The sequence below is a fragment of the Panthera leo genome, chromosome A2 (assembly GCF_018350215.1).
Source record: "Panthera leo isolate Ple1 chromosome A2, P.leo_Ple1_pat1.1, whole genome shotgun sequence".
Classification (NCBI taxonomy): Eukaryota; Metazoa; Chordata; class Mammalia; order Carnivora; family Felidae; genus Panthera; species Panthera leo.
In genome coordinates, this window is record NC_056680.1 from 1,620,562 (window position 1) to 1,639,726 (window position 19,165).

Here is a 19,165-nt window from a genome sequence, read left to right on the forward strand (position 1 = left end):
AGTGGGATCCGGCAATCTGAGCACTGACCAATGTAAAAAAATAAATATCCATTAAAAAAATAACTTCTGTGTATCTATGTGGGAGGGGGTATGAACGGTCAGCGAGCGCAGAGGGGGGGCCGGGCGAGGTGACCGGGAGTCGCCCTGCAGGAATCGGCCGGCACCGGCACGGCCGTCAGAGAAGGAAGTCGCCCACAGAAGCCGGGACAGCGGGACACGCGAGCACACAGGAGCCGGTGGGGACCCGCACTCAGCCCCGTGCACAAGGCACAGAGTTGGAGAAGGGGGCGGGGGCTCCCCCCGAGGCGGCTCTCCTCTCAGAGGCCCGGGAAGCAGCTGTCACACGTGGACACTCGCCGGTGAGGCTATCCCGCCTGTGCCCTTGCCATTCACCTGGTGACAAGTCTCCAAACGGAGCTGTCCCTGTCCCCTAGGTTTCCGGGTCTCCTGCCCCGCTGGTCCCGCAAGCCGAGGAACTCAAGCACAGAAAGCTCCAGAACCCCAGGGCCCGACAGCCAGGAAGGGAGGGGGGCTCACCGCAGAGCCCCCGGCACGTGCATAGACACCCGGCCTGCAGCCGCACACACGCTCCAGCGGAGTCAGAGCAGAGCCTCGTCCACACCACCCGCTCCCAACGCTCTGGTCTCCGGCCCAGCCGCCAAAATTCCACAGGGGGGGGCGCTGGCCCCCCGCCAGGTCACAGCCTGGGCTCCGGATTTGGTTTTTAAAGAGCTCAACCAACAACGAAACTCCCGGGCATTTTTGCTCTCCGCCCACTTAAGGCCCACGGGTTGGTCCCGAGAGGAGAGGCCAGCCCCGCTCTGTCCGAGGGAGAGACAGAGGCAGGGAGCGAGTCGGGCCCCTGCACCCCCGCCAGGCCCTCCAGCCTCCAAACCCCGCCCCCGGCAGCTATCAGGTTCCTCGGCCTCCTCGAACTCAGCCAAATGGTGAAATGCGGCACCAAAAAAAAAAACCAGGTCCAGACAGTGGCGATGAAGGGAGGGTCCGAGGAAGCCCACCGACAGCAGAGATGGCAGAGACCCGCCCCCACGTCCTGGCAGTTTGCTTAAAAATTCTCTAGAAACGTATCAAGGACTAAAGATGGCCAATGATATAAAAATAGTTTTCAGTGGCTCTGGGTAAAGACGCGATGAGGCGAGTTCCGTTCACATGACGCGGCAGCCTCGCGAGGTGGTCCTTGGGTCCCCCTGGAAAGAAAGGCCAGCAGCGTAAGAGGCTGGAGCGTGCCCGCCTGGCTAGGCAGGTAGCCGGTGGCCCCCCACCCCTGCCAGACAGGGGCTGGACCAGGGCCCGCGCCAGCCCAGAGCACTAGCTCCCAGCGAGAAGACAGGGCCAGCAGCTTCAGCCTCAACTGTCCCCGTTCCAGAACCTTCCACGTCTCCCTTCTGAGCTACACAACACAACCGAAATGTGAGACCCCAGTCTTAGGACTTAGAGCTGCTGCGGCAAGGCCCCAGGGCCCTCCAGGAGCCCTTCCCCCCAAACCATCATCTAGGCCCCGCTGTCCCAGGCTGCCGGAGCAGTGGCACAGAGCCCATTCGCTGAGGACCCGCGGGGTTACACCGGTGCCGCCTGGCGGCGCTCGGGGGCCAACACCGCACTCCTGGGGGGCCCCCGGGCCGGAACCCTGAAGCCCTCACGATGGGCAAGAGCCAGCAGGCTGGGATGTCGCCCCCCACCCCCAGCCCCACCATGGCACATCTCTGGCCACAGGCTGTGGGGCCCTCCAGGGGGTGAGGCCCGGACTGTGCCAAGAACCTTAGCGCAGACGCAGCAGCCCGCGGGGCAGCACGGCCCCCTTGGGGACTTCTACCTGTTGATGGAAGAGATCCTCCTCGCCGAACTCGGCTCCCTCCTCTTCTCCCTCCTCCCCGTTCTCCGTCTCCCGCACCACTGAGGACTGCTTCACGGTTCTCATGGCCACCTCCTGGGCGAGAGAACAGCCGTGGACACTTGACCCCTCGGGCGCCCAGGGCCCGGCCCACAGGTCGGCCGTCAGGCGAGAGTGCTCCGGCCAGGCCTCGGCGCGCCGCAGGACAGCACCCCAAACCCAGGATCGCCCTGCTGGCCCTGTGGCCGAAGCTCCACCCCAGGGCTCCCACAGCGGCCTGCGGTGCGGTCAGGGAGCCTCCAGGAGGAACCCCGAGGCCAGGACAGAAGACGGCCCCCACGGGCCCAGGGCACCCACCTCCCCGTCCGCGTTGACCAGGACGGTCCGGAAGCTGTCGCCTGTGCTCCAGCTGTTCTGGCTCCTCCACACAAGTGTCGAGGGGGGACTGTGGGCCACTCCCGCACCAGCTGCCCACACCTGGGGGACACAGGGGGCCTCCCCATCAATGTTGGCTCTGCTCCCAGTACTCTGTGCCAGCCGCCGGTTCCCTATCACCGCCCCCTGGGTCTGCCGAGGGATGTCCGTTGCCACGACACTGAGGTTCACGGTGGCCGACGGCTCTCATCTCAGCGAACGATGGCCGTGCTGGGATCAGAAGCCCGTCGGCTCCAGGGGTCCACACCCGTCACTGTTAACATCTCCGCCAATGCCCGCCCGCCAGCCCAGACAACCCGGATCCTTCTCTGCCACGGGACCCTGACGTGTCACCAAGGTGCTACAGGGCTCCAGGGAGGGTCCGCTGGCACAGCAGTGGCACACGGGTGACCCGTGACAAGCAACAGCCGTTCTCAGGGCAAAGTCACTCAACCACCGCCCCCCACCCCACCCCACCCCCTTTCCTGCCCCATCCCGGCCCCCGGTCACATTGGTCACCTGGCTAGCTGCCACTGCCACCCCCTGCCCCCCTCCGCAACCCCCCTGCCGGCCCACCTGCCCTTCCGCAGCCACCTACCGTGACGGTCTGGCCGGCGCGCAGCACGTACTTGGGCGTAAACTTGTAGGCAATCTCCTCCCCCTCCAGGACCTGCCTCTTGATCCTCCAGTTACCCAGAGACTGGTCCTGGCAAAGGGGACACGCGGCCTGACGTGACGCACGGCTCGGGGTGGGGGGAACCCCACGGGGCCCCGCCCCCAGGGACGCGGGCCTCTCACCTTGTCCGAGCTGTTCCTCAGCTGCACAAACCTGCCCTCCAGGTCGACCTCCTCGATGCCCACGCCGCCCGTGGCCGACGCCTGCTGCGCCAGGTGGAAGCCGCCGCCGCCGCCGCCGCCGCCGCCGCCGCCGCCGGAGCCGATGCCGCTCGAGCCCGGCGACTCCTCCGCCTCCAGCCGCTTCCGCTTGCCGCGGCCCGTGCGCCCGGCCGCCGCCACGCTGCTGCCGCTGCTGCTCGACGTGGCCCGCGACACAGTGATCCGCGACGACGGGCTGGGGGTCAGCTTCAGCCTGGGGGACGGAGGGCCGACTAGGGCTCCCAAGGGACCAGACCCGCTCGGCCTCCCCGCTCGGCCTCCCCGTCCTCCTCGCCCCTGCCCCTGCGGCTCCGCCTCTCCCCTCCCCCCCGGAGCCCCGCCCCCCGGCCCCAACAGCCTGCCTCGCCCCGCCCCCTCGCCCCCTCCCCCGCCCCCCCACCTCTCCTCCTCGCCCTCCAGGAGCTTGCGGTAGGCGCTGATCTCCATGTCCAGGGCCAGCTTGACATCGAGCAGCTCCTGGTACTCGGCCAGCTGCTGCTGCATCACGTCGCGCATCTCTGTCATCTCCTGTTCCTTGGCATCCAGCATCTTGCGGAACTTGTCCCGCTCCCCGGCCATGGTCTCCTCCAGCTCGCGAATCCGGTCCTCCGCGGCACTGGCCTGGGGAGGAGTCGGGGCGGCCAGGTCAGGGCGGCCTCTGCAGGTCACGGGGAGAAGCCCTCCCGGCTGCGCGCCTCTCTTCCCGTCCTCCCGCACACGCGGCCAGGCTCCCGGGGCGGGCCGGGCACAGACACCCAGCCCCGGGAGCTCCGGTGGCCGGCGGGCCCGACAGCCCCCTCGGCCAGGCCAGGCCGGAAGGAGCGCTGCCTGCATCACCAGCGCCCGTGACCCGCCACTGCATCTACACCCGAAGCCAGAAGCGCGGGTCCCGCAGCAGCGGCGGGGGTCGACAGGCCCCGGGAGTCACCTGCTTCTGGAGGCCGGACAGCTGGTAGCTGAGGGACTCGACCCGCATGCGCGCTTCCTTCAGCTCCTCCCGCGCGGCGCTGGCGGCCTTATCGTTCTGGTCAGAGCTCAGCTTGGCGCTGTCCAGCTGAAGGGACACGGACCGGCAGGTGAGCGGCTGGCGGCTGGCGGCGGGCGGCGGGCGCGGCCCCCCCCCGGCCCCCACCGCCGCGGGCACCTTGGCCTGGTAGGTCTGCTCCAGCTCCAGCTTGTACAGCCGCACTTGCTCGTCGTGCTGGCCGCGCAGTTCCTCCAGCGCCTGGGCCATCTTGAAGTCGTACTCCTGCTGCCGGCTGCTGTCCACCTCCACCAGGCGGCGCTCGTGCCGCCGCCGCGTCTCCCGCACCTCCTGCCGCACAGCGAGCGTCACCGCTGCGGCGGGCCCGCGGCCCGGGCACCCCTGGCCTCCCGGTCAGCGGCGTCCCCCGCCCGAGAGCCAAGGCCGAGCGAGGGCTCAAAACTGCACAGCGGACCACCGGGGGGGGGGGGGGGGGGGGGCGGATCTCCCGGTTGCTTGCTCACACTGCGCAGAGGAGACCCAGCCCAAGTGTCCTCCAGCTGACTAGCAGGTAAATAACGCGTGTCCACCACCCCCGCCGCCCCACGGACGGACCCCTGAACACACGACGCTCGGAGAGGGAACCAGACACGAGAGGCCACGCGGGGCGGGAGTCCACGGGTGTGAAACGTCCAGAACAGGCTCGTCCGCGGACAGGAAGGGGGCTCGGGGGGGGGCTGGGGACCTGGGAGGGAGGGGGGTGACTGCTGATAGGGATGGGGCTTCCTTTTTGGGCTGATGGAATGTTCTGGAGTTAAATACAAAACCCGGTAAATTGTATACTTTAAAAGTTTTAGGGTATGGGAATGCTCCTTTCCTTTTTTCTTTGAGAGAGAGAGAGAGAGAGAGAGCGCGCGCGCGCGCGCCCGTGCACGCGCACTCGTGCTGCCTGAGTGGGGGAGGGGCAGAGAGAGAGAGACTCTCAAGCAGCTTCCAGGCTCCAGGCCCAGCAAGGAGCCGGACCCGGGGGCTCAATCAAGAGTCGGACACTAAACCACTGACGGAGCCACCCAGGCACCCCGGGAGCATTTCAGTAAAGCTGTTGTTAAAAGAATTCCTGACGGGTCGTCTCAGGTACCTGGGGTCTGAGACAGAGACCCGGACCTCGGGACAGCAGAGGACACACGGCAACGCCTGAGGAAGGCAGGGGCCCCAGAGCACAGCTGCCCCAGACACACGGTGGGGTCAAGGGCAGGCAGAAGGAGCTGTTCGCCAGCCTCCGGCTCCAGGAAAGGGGACAGCCTTTCCTCCCGGGAGCTCCCCCCAGCACAGAGAGCTGTCACTTATCACACTGTGCCATCGCTTGTAAGAACAATAGGAATGTTTCTCAAGGAAGCCAATCCTGTTTACAACGAACCCACGAACAGCACACGCACCGTCACGGCGCCCCTCACGGATGCCTGCCTCAGGACACCCCTCCAGGAGCCCTTCTGGGGTGCCCTTCCGGCTCCCCTGGCAGACCCGGGATCCTTCACTGGTGCCGAGGGGCCCCTCACAAGTCCAGGGTCCCTTACAGATCCCCTCGAAGGCTCCAGTGTTCTGGCGGATGCCTTCAGGGGTTCCCTCTCGGGCTGCTCCCCAAGTGCCCTGGCGGCCCTGGCTCTCACGGGGTGCGGCTGGAGTGGGAAACCACTCCTCGGGAGCATGGACATCCTTCCCTCGAGCAGCTCACCCAGGCAGTGAGGGCAGCAGCGAGGGCCCCAGGGTTCCACTCTGGGCTGTGACAGGACAATGGGCTTTGTGAGGACGAGCTGGGAGGGGCCACGGGGGGGGGGGGGAGGGGGGGACACAGAAACCCCTGCTCTAACCGCCAGGAGCGCTCATTCACTCCCAGGCAGGCCCAGGTTTAAAGGGGGAGGGAGAGACCCAGGAAGCAAGGGAAGCAGATGGGCCCCCCCTTCCTTCCCTTCCACGGGGAGGGTCTGCTGTGGACTGAATGGTGGAGCCCCAAGTCCAAAAGAGGAGTCCACATCCTAATCCCTAGAACCTGGGAGCGTGACCTTACCTGGAAAGGGGGGCTTAGCAGATGCGATTAAGAGCCTCAAAATCAGACCATTCTGGATTATCTGGGTGGGCCCTAGACCCAGTGACAAGTGTCTGGGTGAGAGGCAGAGAGGCCGCGTGAAGAAAGGCACAGATGGAGAGGTGCCCGGGGTCCCCCAGGCTGAGAGAGGCAGAAGGACCCTCCCCGGGTCCCGCCCCGCCCCCCAGACTTGTGCCGGGCTGAGGCCCCTGTCCTCAGGCTGTCGCAGGGCCCCAGCGGGCCGGCCGGGCCGCACCTCCTCAAAGACGTTCTTCCGGAAGTCGAGTTCCTCCTGCAGGCTCTGGCAGCGGTTCTCCAGGTCCACGCGCATCAGCGTCTCCTTCTCCAGCTGCTTTTTGGCCACCGCGTGACCGTCCTCCGCCTGGGGGACACAGGACAGCAAGCCAACATGACCATCTGCCGCACCACGCAGCTTCTCGGGGCACGGGGGATCCCCCCGAAACACACACACACACACACTCTGACGGGGCGTCGCCAGGTGGGAAAGCCGCTCACACCCGACAGGAAAGCCAGCGCCTGGGCCCGCAGCACACGCACATGCCCACTGGCACCGGGCCTCCCCCAGACCAGGGCCTCCCGGCAACCCGCCTTCGCCAGCTGGGCCCGCAGCTCCGCCACGTTGCTCTCAAGGCCCCGCTTGTCGCTGAGGGCGGCGGCCAGCTCCGCCTCGCTCCGGTGGAACAGGGACTCCAGATCCTTCACTCGGCCCTGGGCCACCGTGAGCTCGCCCTCCCTCTTCTTGGAGCTGAAAGGCAAGAGCGGGACTCAGCCAAGAGCACAGAGCAGGAGGGCAGCTGTGGTGCGGCTACAGGGAGCCCCCCCGGCAGCCCAGGGAGCCCCGGGACAAGGTCACCTGGGCCCAAGCAGGCCAGACCCACCCCGGCTCTCGGCACAAACCTGCCCTGAGCCAGGCCAGCAGGGCCCCACTGGCCCCCACACACACACACACACACACACACACGCTCCAAAAACCCCAAGGGAAGAGCTTTAATGTCATTTTTTGGTGATTTCTGGACACTGGACGGCTCGTAGAGGGGAGAACAATGTATTAAAAAGTTAACATATACTGGGGCGCCTGGGTGGCTCAGTCGGTTAAGCATCCGAATCTTGATTTCTGCTCAGGTCCTAATCTCGCGATTTGTGGGTTCAAGCCGTGCGTTGGGCTCTGTGCTGACAGCTCGGAGCCTGCTTAGGATTCTCTCTCCCTTTCTCTCTCTCTGCATATGGTCTCTCTCTCAAAATAGATAAGCTTAAAAATAAAAATAAATTTTTTAAAAAGTTAATGTATAATTTAAATTTATTAAAGCTGTATATATTGGGGTGCCTGGGTGGCTCAGTCGGCAAGCATCCGACTTCGGCTCAGGTCATGATCTCACGGTTGGTGAGTTCGAACCCCGCGTCGGGCCCTGTGCTGACGGCTTGGAGCCTGGAGCCTGCTTCAGAGTCTGTCTCTCCCTCTCTCTGCCCCTCCCCCACTTGCAGTCTGCCTCTCTCTCTCAAAAATAAACATTATAAAATTACAATCCCAGCCATTGAAAAGTCCATCTCACTTGCAAACTTAAGTTATTCGAAGCAGGTTCACCTGGTATCCTAGGAGACCACTTTCCCGATATTGAAGATGACAAACAGATTCTTTAAGGCACAGCTATTACTAGCGTGGGCCCCTGGCCCTTGATTCTCAAAGGAATTCTCAACCCTGGAGTTGAACACATGCCCACCTCCCCACCAAGGAATCGAGGGAGCCATCCCCATCGAGCAGCACTGCTCACATGGGACACGGTGGGGGCTGGGCGGCATCCCCGCCATTCCCCCCCAGGGAGAAGCACAGGGGACCCCGCTTCAGCTCACGTGAGGTGGGGTGGCATAAAGACCAGAGACTTTGGCCACCAAGCTGCCCGCGTCCCCAAGAGCAGCCCCACGAACGTGGAGCTCTGCCCGGGCATCATATGGCCATTCTCCATGGGGGGGGGTCTCAGGGTCCCCACAGCCACACAGTCCTGGCTCTCCAGGGGCTGCAAACCCTGAGCCCCTAGAGCGGTTTTGCAGGAGTTTGGCGGGGAAACAAGTCACTCATTTCACAACCATTACCGACAGCCCGCTTTGTGGAGGACACCCTCCTGCCAGAGATCCATCTGGGAACACCCTTGCTCCCACGGTGCAGAACTTTCTCGTGGGTAGAGACAAGAGGGAAACACGCTGCCTGCCAGACGTAAGTCTGCATCAGAAGGGCAGATGAAGCAGGGAGGGGAGACGCGGGCGAGCAGAGCGAGGTGGGAATTGTACTTTTAAGTCCCGCCAGCCGTGCCGGGGGGAGGGGAGGGGGGCGGCCCGGGAAACAGACCTGCATGAGGGCAGCAGTGGGAGGAGCCAGATCTGTTATTTCCAGGAGAAGAGCGTTCAGGCAGAGGAAGCAGAAGTGCAAAGGCCCTGGGGTGAGGTGTGCCCGGCAAGTTTGAAATCGGCAACGAAGCCAGGGGGACTGGGACAGAGGCGTCAGGTAACACGGAAAACTTCTGAACAACTTTATCTAGTGCTCGGTACCCTGCACAACTACACAGAACGGTCCAGAAAGCGGGGGCACTGGGGCTTATACTGGCTTTCGTCTCACTGGCCGCGTCTCACCAGCTTCGAGGCGCTAAGGCAGATCGCTCACCTGCCTGACAGGAAGTCCTGGGAGGTTAAGTGGGAGAATGTGGCTCCTCCACACGCTGCCCACATTCCCGTCCTCACGGGGCTGTGGTGACAAGTGGTTCGGGAGGAGAAAGACACCAGAGCTAAATGGCCGCCCTGGTCTGCAAGGGCTCCCGCGCGGACGAGAGGAAGTGAGGCGACTGCGCGAAGCCCCGGAGGTCAGGGGCCAAAGAGGCGTCCACGGGCCCGCGAGCACAGGAAGGCCTCCTTCTGGAGTAGGGGCCTTACGGGCAAGTTCCGGCCCAGACACTTAGCAGCGTTCGCCATTCTTCTTGTCCTATCTGCCCCCACCCCCACCCCGCAGCTGTCACCCGCGGAGGCGGTCACAGAACAATGGGGCTGGCAGTGCACAGCCCCGGCACCACTGGTGAAGCAGCCCAGACGTGGGGACGTCCCGGCAGCCAGGACAGAGCCCCGGCACAGGGGCATCTCATGACTCGGGGGACGTCCGCGAGGGACGCCCCCCCCCCCCCCATTGCCCTCAGGTGTCGCCAGTTCGTGGAGGTGCCTGCAGCCACACAGAAAAGACCCGTGGGACAGAAACGTGGCAGGCCCACTGAGGCAACTCTGGGGCCACGTGTGCTGCTTCTCTTCAAACTATCTTGCATTTTCCACTTTCTTGACAGCGAGCATCTGTGACCGACAGTGGGGAAAAAACCAAGACTTCTGGCCCAGACAAGGAGCGTCTGGAGAGTTCCGGACTCCGCACCGACACGAGAGAGAGAGAGAGAGGCTGGGGTCCGGGTGGTGCTGACTCTGGAATCCCCTCAGTCTTCTCCAAGATCACTTTTTAATGAAAAAAAACCGACCAAACGGATGGCCTACACAGTCTACGTGGCCTTTTACAAAAGCAGGACTTGCCTTTGTTCCTTGGCCAAAGACCGGGTGACCGCGCAGCGTGGGCCCGTGTCTGGGCTCTCTGTTCTGCTCCAGCGGATCTAGTCCACCGAGGAACCACAGGTGCCCATCACTCAGCGACAGAAGCCAGGCTGAGGGGGCCACGCGCACAGTGTGGTTCCGAGTCTAGGACATTCTGGAAAAGGCAGAACCATGGAGGCAGTGAAGGGAGGAGGGAGGGAGAAAGGGAGGGAGGGACGGATAGAGCACGAGACTTTGAGGGCCAGTGGGACTACGATGGTATAGGGGCGGATACGTTCTCACGATGCGTGTCTGCAAACTCACGGGGGAACCCCCGCGAGAGTGAGCCCTAACGTCAGCTGTGGGCTTCAGTTAACGATAACGTATTGGTGTTGCCTCGTCCGTTACAACAGCCTAGCACGCTCATTAATGTAAAGTGAAAAAGGTGTTTATAGCAGGGAAACCGGAGGGGGGATTTTGGAAACTCTGTACCATCCACTCATTTTCCTATAAACGTAAAACTGCCTTAAAAAAACCCCCAAAACTCTATTTAAAAAATAGGAAGGAAAAATTCCCGCAAATGCAACGGTGACTTGGGTGGCGGCTGGGGCTGTGGGCAGGGACACAGGCACCGGGCCTCGGTCCCGGTGACCACCAAGCCGAGGGACCCTGGATAAGCCCGGCCCCTGCCACAGTCTGCCCGTCCGGACTGGAGACCGTGACGGTCGGGCCCTGGCGGGTGTGAGGCTTACAGCGGGTCACATCTGACTGCCTGCTGTGGCGCACGGTGTCCCCGATCAAGTACTCCGTCCTGCTGCTGTCCACACCCGCACGACTTGGTTCTGCTCGTTTCCCGTGCAGCCCTTTCACTCAAAAGTGGCCAGAGTGTGTGCTTTTGAAGAGAAAAGCCCACAGCCTGAAGGCTGCCTACCCCACGCGGCCCGTATGGTGGCTAAGGTGCTCCAGTGGGGGGACGGAAGCGGACCGCGGTTTCCCGGGGCGCGCACCCGACAGGTGCCGTGGAGGACGAGGGCCGCTGCGCACACGTGAGGTGGGCGGCAAGGTCCCTGGGGACCCGTGACACAACAGTGGTTCCCAAGTCCAGGGCGGAGAAGGGAGGCTGGGCTCTGGCCCGTCCTTCCCCCCTGGGAGCACAGGGGCCCCGTGCTGACAGCTCCCTACAGACTCCGCTTCAGGAGAGCTGCTCGGGTTTGAAATCTGCCTGGGGAAGGGGCGCCTGGGGGGCTCAGTCGGATGGGCGTCCGACTCTTGCCTTCGCTCAGATCATGATCTCACAGTCGGTGAGATCGAGCCCTGCATCGAGCTCTGTGCTGACAGTGCGGAGCCTGTCTGGGATTCTCTCTCTCCCCCTCTCTCTGCTCCTCCCACCCTCTCAAAATAAATAAACTTCTGAAAAGAAAAAAAAAAAAAAAAAAGGAATCTCCCCTGGGCTGCGTGATGCTGGGAAGGGGCGTCTGGAGGCCGAGGCCACAGAGCTCGGTCCCGGGGACGCAGCCCAGAACGAGGGTGGCAAATGCCAGCCACACACCTACCTTTTGTTGGTCTCTTCCAGCTCGGCCTTCACCTTCCCCAGCTCGATCTGCAGCCGGGCCCGCTCTCGGGCCGTCTCGTCCAGCACCCTGCGGGCGTCGGCCAGCTCCGACTCGTACAGCGTCTTGAGGCCGCTCACCTGAGGGGGTTCGGCAAGGCCCAGGTCAAAGAGAAGCCTCTTCCCCACCGCGCAGGCTCCCCACCCCCCCCACCCCCCCCACCCCCGGGCCAGACGGAGCTCGTAGGGACAGCGGAGGCTTCCGCACCCAGTTCGGCCCCGCGAGCCCGGGGCCGCCCCAGCCGGTCCCACCCGCCCTTGTGGCCCGTCCCCTGCCCAGGTCACCCACCAGCTGGGCACACGGCTCACTTCTCGTGGCCTTCTTGCCCCCAGCCTCCCCCATGTCTACGTGCCCAGGACCACGCACATGTGTTCACGGATATCTGGAACCCAACAGGACAGTGAGGTATCCCCTCCACCCTCTAGGACGGCTGGAGTCGAAAAGACAAAGGACAACAAATGCTGGCAACACAGAGAAATGGGGCCCTCCATGCACGGCAGGGGGAATGGAAAGTCGGGCAGCCGCTGCAGAAGACCGCGGGGCGCCCCTCGGACGGGTTAGCAGACTCACCTGTAACCCGCCAATCCCACGGCTGAGTATCTGTCTGCCCAGAAGCAGTAACACACGCATCTACACAAACCCGGGTGCGTGTTCACAGCAGCACGATTCACAATAGCCACAGAGCGGACACGGCCCACAGGGCCATCCGTGGACGAACACACACGGCATCCCACCCACTCACTCGGCCGCCAGCAGGAGCGAGGCGCCCACCGCCGCGGCCCCGCGGACGGACCCCGAACACATGACGCTCAGGGAGGGAACCGGACACGAGGGGCCACACGGGGTGTGAGTCCACGTGTGTGAAACGTCCAGAACGGGCTCCTCCACGGACAGGAGGGAGGCCCGTGGGGGCTAGGAGCTGGGGGCTGGGGGTGATGGGGTTCCCTCTGGGGAGATGGAATGTTCTGGAATTGGACGGAGGTGAAGGCTGCACCACTCTGAAAGTGCTAAAAGCACGGAGGTGTAGGGGCGCCTGGGTGGCGCAGTCGGTTAAGCGTCCGACTTCAGCCAGGTCACGATCTCGCGGTCCGTGAGTTCGAGCCCCGCGTCAGGCTCTGGGCTGATGGCTCGGAGCCTGGAGCCTGTTTCCGATTCTGTGTCTCCCTCTCTCTCTGCCCCTCCCCCGTTCATGCTCTGTCTCTCTCTGTCCCCAAAATAAATAAAAAACGTTGAAAAAAAAAATTAAAAAAAAAAAAAAAAAAGCACGGAGGTGTAGAGTGTGACTGGGTGAGCGGTGGGAGACGGGAATTCCAGCTCAGTAAAGCGGCTGAAGACGGGGCCGCAGGACGACAAGCACAGCCATCGCTGTGGAGCTAGAAGGTGGCCGCGCGCGGGTGTGTGTCCGGGGCGCGGCTGGGACCCCACCCGTCCACAGGAAAGGCCCCTGAGCAGAGGGGCCGTGGAACCTGCCATGTGCTAGGGTCATGACCGTCCCGGCTCGCCAGAGGCCAAGGAGCCCCCAGGAGGTGCCGCTTTTCAGAAAAGATGGTTTGTTTGTCTTTTTTAAGTTTTTTTCAAGTTTTATTTAAGTAATCTCTACGCCCAACATGGGGCTGGAACGCACAACCTGGAGACCAAGAGTTGTATGCTCCACCGACGGAGCCAGCCAGGCGCCCCAAGAGCTGGGGTTCTAACATCCAGTCTGAGACCCCACGCACCACCCCCACTGGCCCGGGCACCCTGTGCCTCAATCCGGCAGCTCCCAGGCATCTCATCCCACAGGTAAGACGGGATCCGGGCTCCCAGGCCCACTTCCCAGACAGGGAGCGGCGAGCTGTGGTCTCCTGACCTGCCAGGGGCAGGGCCGGTCTGCCGGGCGCAACTCCAAGGTCAGGACACACGATAGGGGGAGTGGAGACAAAGCCAGCTTCTCCCTCCTGCACCCCCGGCAGCAAGGGCCCTCCCTCCCACAAAGGTGGTCACCTCTGGCCACACCCGACGTCTCCAACTCCGGGAACCGGCTTCTGGAATAAACCTCAGTTCACAAAGTGACCGGCTGCTCTCTCCACAGGTAGATGGGCACCTGGGTTTACGTGTGTGTCTCTGCTCGTCTCCTGCCAGCTCACCTTCTAGAACTCTCCTGAGCCGGAGGGAGGGGCACCCGCAGGGCATACCCCTGCTGCCCCAGCCTGGGGCCCTTCCCCTCACACCCTCCCCTCACCAGGCAGTGGGTCCTGGGACGAACAGTGACCAACACGACGGTCACTAAGGCGACCTCAGTACGGAGCCTGGTCAGGGCACAGGGCAGGAGAAGCCAGCGACTATGACACCGTATTTAAGTTTTCGATATTTCATTCACAGCGAGATTTTTGTACTAGTTAAAAAAAAATTTTTTTTGGAGTAAACTCTACCCCCAACGTGGGGCTCGAACTCACGACTCCAAGATCAGGAGACACGTGCTCCACCGAGTGAGCCAGCCAGGCGTCCTACACGTTTTAGTTTTTTAAAGAGTCCGTGAAAATATTACTTGTCGCACTGCCCCAGCCTGACCACGAGGAAACAGGAGGCAAACCCCACTAGACAGACGTCTTACGAATTCCTGCCCGGCACTCCTCACGGCGGCCCAGGGCATGCACACGAGGGAAGTCTCAGAAACCGTCTCGGTCCAGAGGGGCCCGAGGAGACAGGACGCCTGGATGCCATGTGGGGTCCCCGGGGGGTCCTGGGGCAGAGGGGTCAGGGGAAACTGAGGACCCACAAATAGAGTATGGGTGTTAGTCAACGAGGTCGACGTGACGTCAATACTGGTGACATCGCGGTGACAAACACTAACGCGAGGAATCAGCAGGGGAACGGGGCTGGGCTCTGTGGGAACCCCGCGCCAGCCTTGCCATTTTTCTGTACATCTAAAACTGGCCTAAAACACCAGGTTGAGTCAGTAAAAATATACCCTATCGCTTGCCTTCACGATTGAGATTTTTGGCACCCCCCTGGATTCTGTGCCCGAAGCGTCACGACCCCCTCAAGTGTCCTGTTTAAAGTACCAAGTTCTGGGGCGCCCGGCTGGCTCCATCAGTAGAGCACTCGGCTCTCGATCTCAGGGTGGTGAGTTCGAGCCCCACGGTTACAGAGATTACTTAAAAAAACAAAAAGAAATGGGGCGCCTGGGTGGCTCGGTCGGTTAAGCGTCCGACTTCGGCTCAGGTCATGATCTCACGGTCCGTGAGTTTGAGCCCCGCGTCGGGCTCTGTGCTGACCGCTCAGAGCCTGGAGCCTGTTTCAGATTCTGTGTCTCCCTCTCTCTCTGCCCCTCCCCTGTTCATGCTCTGTCTCTCTCGGTCTCAAAAATAAATAAACGTTTAAAAAAAAAAAATTAAAACAAAACAAAACAAAACAAAACAAAAAGAAAAACAAAAGCACAACACCAAGCTCTTGCAGTGACTCAGGTCCCTGCGTGTGTCCGCGTGCGGCTGGTGTCCCTTTGGTCTCGACAAGGCACTTATCTACAGCCAGGTCTGCAAACTCGGGCCCACGCGCCAATTTCCACCACGCCGCCTGTCTTCGTCCAGCCTGCAAGCCCCGAATAGTTTTTGCATCTTTAAATGGCCGAGGGGGAAAAAAAAAGAAAAGAAAGAGAGATTTTGCGACACAGGGAGGGAAATTCCAGGAATTCTGATTTGAGCGTGTACAAATGAGGCTTTATGGCACGCGGCCTGGCCCGCTCCTTCACACGGTGTCTGGGGCAGCTCTCCACTGCAGCCTCGGAGTCGAGCAGCCCCGACGGAGACTTCCAGCCCACAGAGCTAAAACGCGGACCCGGCTCCACAGCAGCGGGCAACCTGGAAACTTCTTGTAGGGGACAAGCGCGCAGACTTCTTTTTCTCAGACCACTAACAGGTGCTCCCCGGGCAGGCCCTGCTTCCCTGCACCTGTGAGGCACTGCGGGCACAGCAACCGGAGACCGATGGCTGGGCCTATTGTTCCGTCTTTCATGGCATTCTGCAAGTGCCAGGAGTGAGCAAATGTGCTCGCATGTGTTGGGCAGAGAGGGGGTGTGGGCGGGGGGGGGGGGGGGGGGGCGCACGTAACCCGAGGTGGCCTTTTCCTGTCCCTGTGTCTCTGGGGGACGACTTCCCGGCTGAGAACCACAGTCCCACAATCCCCTAATGCAGGCAGCCCCAAGTGCTACTCTCCCACCCAGCTCGCCCTGCCCAGCCCCTGCTCCCTGGGTCCACCTGAGGGAGTCCTGCCCCGCCCCCCCCCCCCCCCCCCAGGAGGAACAGGACACCTGGGCAGGTAAGGGAAAAGAAACTGAAGGCTGGAGGAACCTAACACCCGATGGGGAGGCTCCTTGGAGAACTGCCCCTCCCTCCCGCCCGCACCCAGATCTCTCTCCAACAGAATCCGGCCCGCCCCAGCCTTTCCAGAAACCTTCTAGTGTTCCGAGCACATGGCTATTGAGCAGTGCACTGCCCACCCCACGTGTGAGAGCGAGCCTGCAGGCAGGACTCAAAAGGGGTGAAGCTGTGGTTTTCCACTGTCTGGATTTTATGACAAGCGTGTGACACGCTCCGAACAGTTTAAAGGCATCTTCAAAGGGTTCCTCAAGCGGTTTCTCCTCTTGGCATTGGGGCGGGATCATCCTCTGGGGCAAGGCCATCCTGGGCACTGTGGGGGCTGAGCACACCCCTCTCCCCAGCCACCCGATGCCAGGAGCACCCCCAGCGTGATGACCACTAGCGTCCCCAGACATCATTCTGTGTCGGGCAGTCTCCATCCAGGTGCGAAGCTTCCGCGCAGGTAAAATAAACACTGCTTGGCCCATGGGCCTCCCACCCGAGCCACCTCTCCAGCCCCCTCTGCTTCTGCCCAACTCGGAGGTCAAGCCTGGGCCCCACTGTAGCCCGAGGCCATTTCCAGGTCACTCCCTCTGAAGGGCCCATGTGACCACCTTCCCCATCCCTCCGCAGGTCACCAGCTCCCTCCACTGCCCAGTTAAGAGGGGCGTTTATCCCCCATTTATCCTGGGAGCCCACCCCTCACCCCTGGAGCCTGTGCACAGCCCTCAAGGTCACGGTGGGGCAGGCTTATCGCCCGAAGCACCACTCCCCTTGTTCCCAGGAGCAAGCCTCACCCCTCAAAAGTAAGTAACGCCACTGCCCAGACAGACAGACAGACAGGGCCCGGATACAGCTCCCTGGCCCCACCTGTGTGCACTCCAGGGACAACACCCACTTCTGCTCCGCCCACCAGGCTCATGGCCCCCAGAGGTCTGTTCGCCATTTACTCTGTCTGTCGGTGGGACAACCGAGGCCAGGGAAAGACCAGAAGCCAGGTCCCGTGGCGTCCTGACCAACTGCAGGTGGGAGCTGGAGGTCCACATCCTGAGGACACAAGCACCGCTGGGGCAGGTGGCCACGCTTGGGACCGGACAATTCCAGCCCCGCGGCATAAATGACCTGCCCCCTGGTCACACAGACTAAAAGCAGTTTGGATCTGGGTTTGAATCCAGTTCCGAGCAACACACAACACCCCCCCCCCCCCCCCCCCCCCCCCGGCCAAGGACACTTCTTCCTCCCCGTCACCCAAGCCGCTTTCTGAGCCACTAAGGCCACGATTACACAGGGGCAACGAAGCCACAGGGCACTTCCCCTGAGCGCCTGCCCTTTATTCCACGAAGCCAATACCAACTCCCAGGGCCCACCAGCTGGCACAAAAGGTGGGTATTGATATTTCCACTTTACAGAAGAGGAACTGAGACCCAGAGAGGGTAAGTGACTTGCCCAGGGTCACACGAAGGGTAAGTAAGTGGCTCCCAGAAATGACCCCCTAGCTGCTGTCCTCCCCCAACTCTGCCACATGGTCCACTGTCAGGCTAGGGATGCCGTGGCTTCAGGACCTGGCTCTCCTAGCGGCCCTCAGGGGGGACCGCAAGGTGAGCACCCCCGTCACCCCAACCCAGACTCAGAGGACCCCTACGTGGGTTTCAGGGGGCCAGCTAAACGAGAAAAGAGCCTGGGGCCAATGAGGGTTGGGGGATAGTTGGGTGGGAGCCACAGTCCCCACCAAGAACCCACCCAGGACCTCCAGACATCTGGCTCTCACATCCCCTTACGGGGAGGGTTTACCCAGCCCCTCAGTCTGTGAAACCCTGGGGCCCACCTGGAACCCAAAACTTCCTAGTGGGTCCCCAAGGCCAGCTGTCTCCCCATCCCCTCTCATCCACTCAGGGGTGGAGCCTACCAGGCTCCAGCCCATCAGCAAACAGGGCTCCCCAGGGCCCAACTGAGGACCTCTCAAATTTCCCACCCCCCCCAGGACGCCCTCCCACCCCAGGTGCAGGTAGGAGACAAGCCTACAGCCTAACCACCTCCCCAGTCCCTGAACTCCCCAGAGCTCATCACAGGACTTCTGCAGAGTTCTACCGAGAAAAGACCACGTGACTCGCCCCAGGGACCCCACCCGCACCCATGAGACCCTCCACCCCTCCTCAGGGCCCCATCGGACAGCCTGAACTCCCAGTCTCCTCAGAGACCAGAGAACCCCACCAAATTTTCTCCCAGGACACCAGAACACACTAACGCATCCCCACAACTCTCTTAGGGGCGTGGCTTACTCTGGCTCACACCCTCTCAGTCAGGGGATCCCCAGATCTTCTCCGATCACTCAGCGCTCGGGGCTGTCCCATATCCACCAGTCGTACAGAGGACCCCGAGATGCCCTAGGGGTCCCTCAGAGCACGGTCTGCCCCAGACTGCACCCCTCACTTAGGAGACACCCGAAACCCCCTGCGGGCGCTTCGGCGGACGGGGCCCGCCCCAGTATGCAACACCCGCTCACAGGTCCCCCCAAAATTCCCTGGGAGCCCTCGGTGGGCGGGGCCTGTCCCAGGATGCACGCCTTGCTCACGGGTCCCCCGAAAGATCTGAGGATCCCCCTCGGTGGGCGGGGCCTGCCCCAGTGTGCACCCCTTGCTCACAGGTCCCCCCGAAAAACCCGAGAATCCCCCTCGGTGTGCGGGGCCTGCCCCAGTGTGCACCCCTCGCTCACAGGTTCCCCGAGAAACCCCTGAGGACCCCTCGGTGGTCAGGGCCCACCTGGCCTCCAAACCTCACTCGCGGGGATCCCCGAAGCCCCCCAGGTACCCTCGGAGGCCGATGCCCACCCCAGCGTGCGACCCTAGGGGTCCCCCCGAAGCCCCGGGGAACCCCCCCCCCGGTGGGCGGGGCCTGCCCAGTGTCACTCCCGCGCAGGAGAACCCCCCGGAACCCTCGGAGGCCGGGGCCCCCGCTCCGCGCCCACCTCGCGCGTGGTCACCTCCTCCCTCTCGGAGATCTTGAGCAGGAGCCGGTCGTTCTCGAGCTCGAGCGCGCGGACGCGGTCGATGTAGTGCGCCAGGCGGTCATTGAGCTCGCGCAGCTCCTCCTTCTCCTGCAGCCGCGACAAGCGCGTGGGCGACAGCGGCGTGGCGGGTCCGCCCGCGCGGCCGGGCAGCGGCGTGCCCATGGCGGCGGCGGCGGCGGCGGCAGCGGCGGCGGCGGCGGCGACGGCTCGGGGCCCGCGCGGCTCGGAACGGCGGCCGCGGCTCGGCGGGCTCATTCAATCCGCGCCGCCGACCAAGATGGCGCCCGGCGCCCGCCGCCGCGGAGTAGCCTGGGACTTGTAGTCCGTCGGGGCTTCGCGGGGCACGCCGGGAGCTGTAGTTTCCTGCGCGGGCTAGGCCGGCCCGCCTCCCGCTCGGGTTCCCGCTCCGTCCTTGGCTGTCCATAAACCATAATCCGTTAGCCAAGCCGCCA

The 19,165-nt window shown here is 62.9% G+C and overlaps 1 protein-coding gene across 2 annotated transcripts; it reads right to left on the reverse strand.

Annotated features, from left to right (window-relative positions):
* Positions 1–1,109: 1,109 nt before the first annotated feature.
* LMNB2 (lamin B2) lies at positions 1,110–18,881 on the reverse strand. Of its 2 annotated transcripts, XM_042927914.1 has the most exons (12): positions 18,672–18,881; positions 11,313–11,449; positions 6,799–6,955; positions 6,446–6,571; positions 4,287–4,457; positions 4,071–4,196; positions 3,543–3,763; positions 3,065–3,356; positions 2,865–2,972; positions 2,210–2,329; positions 1,835–1,948; positions 1,110–1,208 (listed from the first exon to the last, which is right to left on the reverse strand). In XM_042927914.1, exons 1-12 carry the CDS (start codon positions 18,873–18,875, stop codon positions 1,167–1,169), a joined length of 1,818 nt encoding a protein of 605 aa, XP_042783848.1. In that variant the 5' UTR covers positions 18,876–18,881; the 3' UTR covers positions 1,110–1,166. The 2 variants fall into 2 exon arrangements, with proteins under 2 accessions (XP_042783848.1, XP_042783847.1); XM_042927913.1 differs by lacking the exons at positions 6,446–6,571; positions 6,799–6,955; positions 11,313–11,449; positions 18,672–18,881 and adding an exon at positions 5,543–5,869.
* Positions 18,882–19,165: the final 284 nt, after the last annotated feature.

What these genes read in the sequence shown, in the direction of transcription:
- LMNB2 (XM_042927914.1), bottom strand. Translation starts at nt 18,875, where the DNA reads ATGGGCACGCCGCTGCCCGGCCGCGCGGGCGGACCCGCCACGCCGCTG. An exon ending in TGAGGAACAGCTCGGACAAG is followed by an intron (nt 2,973 to 3,064) that starts GTGAGAGGCCCG and finishes CCCCTTTGCCAG; the next exon opens with GACCAGTCTCTGGGTAACTG. An exon ending in TGGTCAACGCGGACGGGGAG is followed by an intron (nt 1,949 to 2,209) that starts GTGGGTGCCCTG and finishes TCTCTCGCCCAG; the next exon opens with GAGGTGGCCATGAGAACCGT.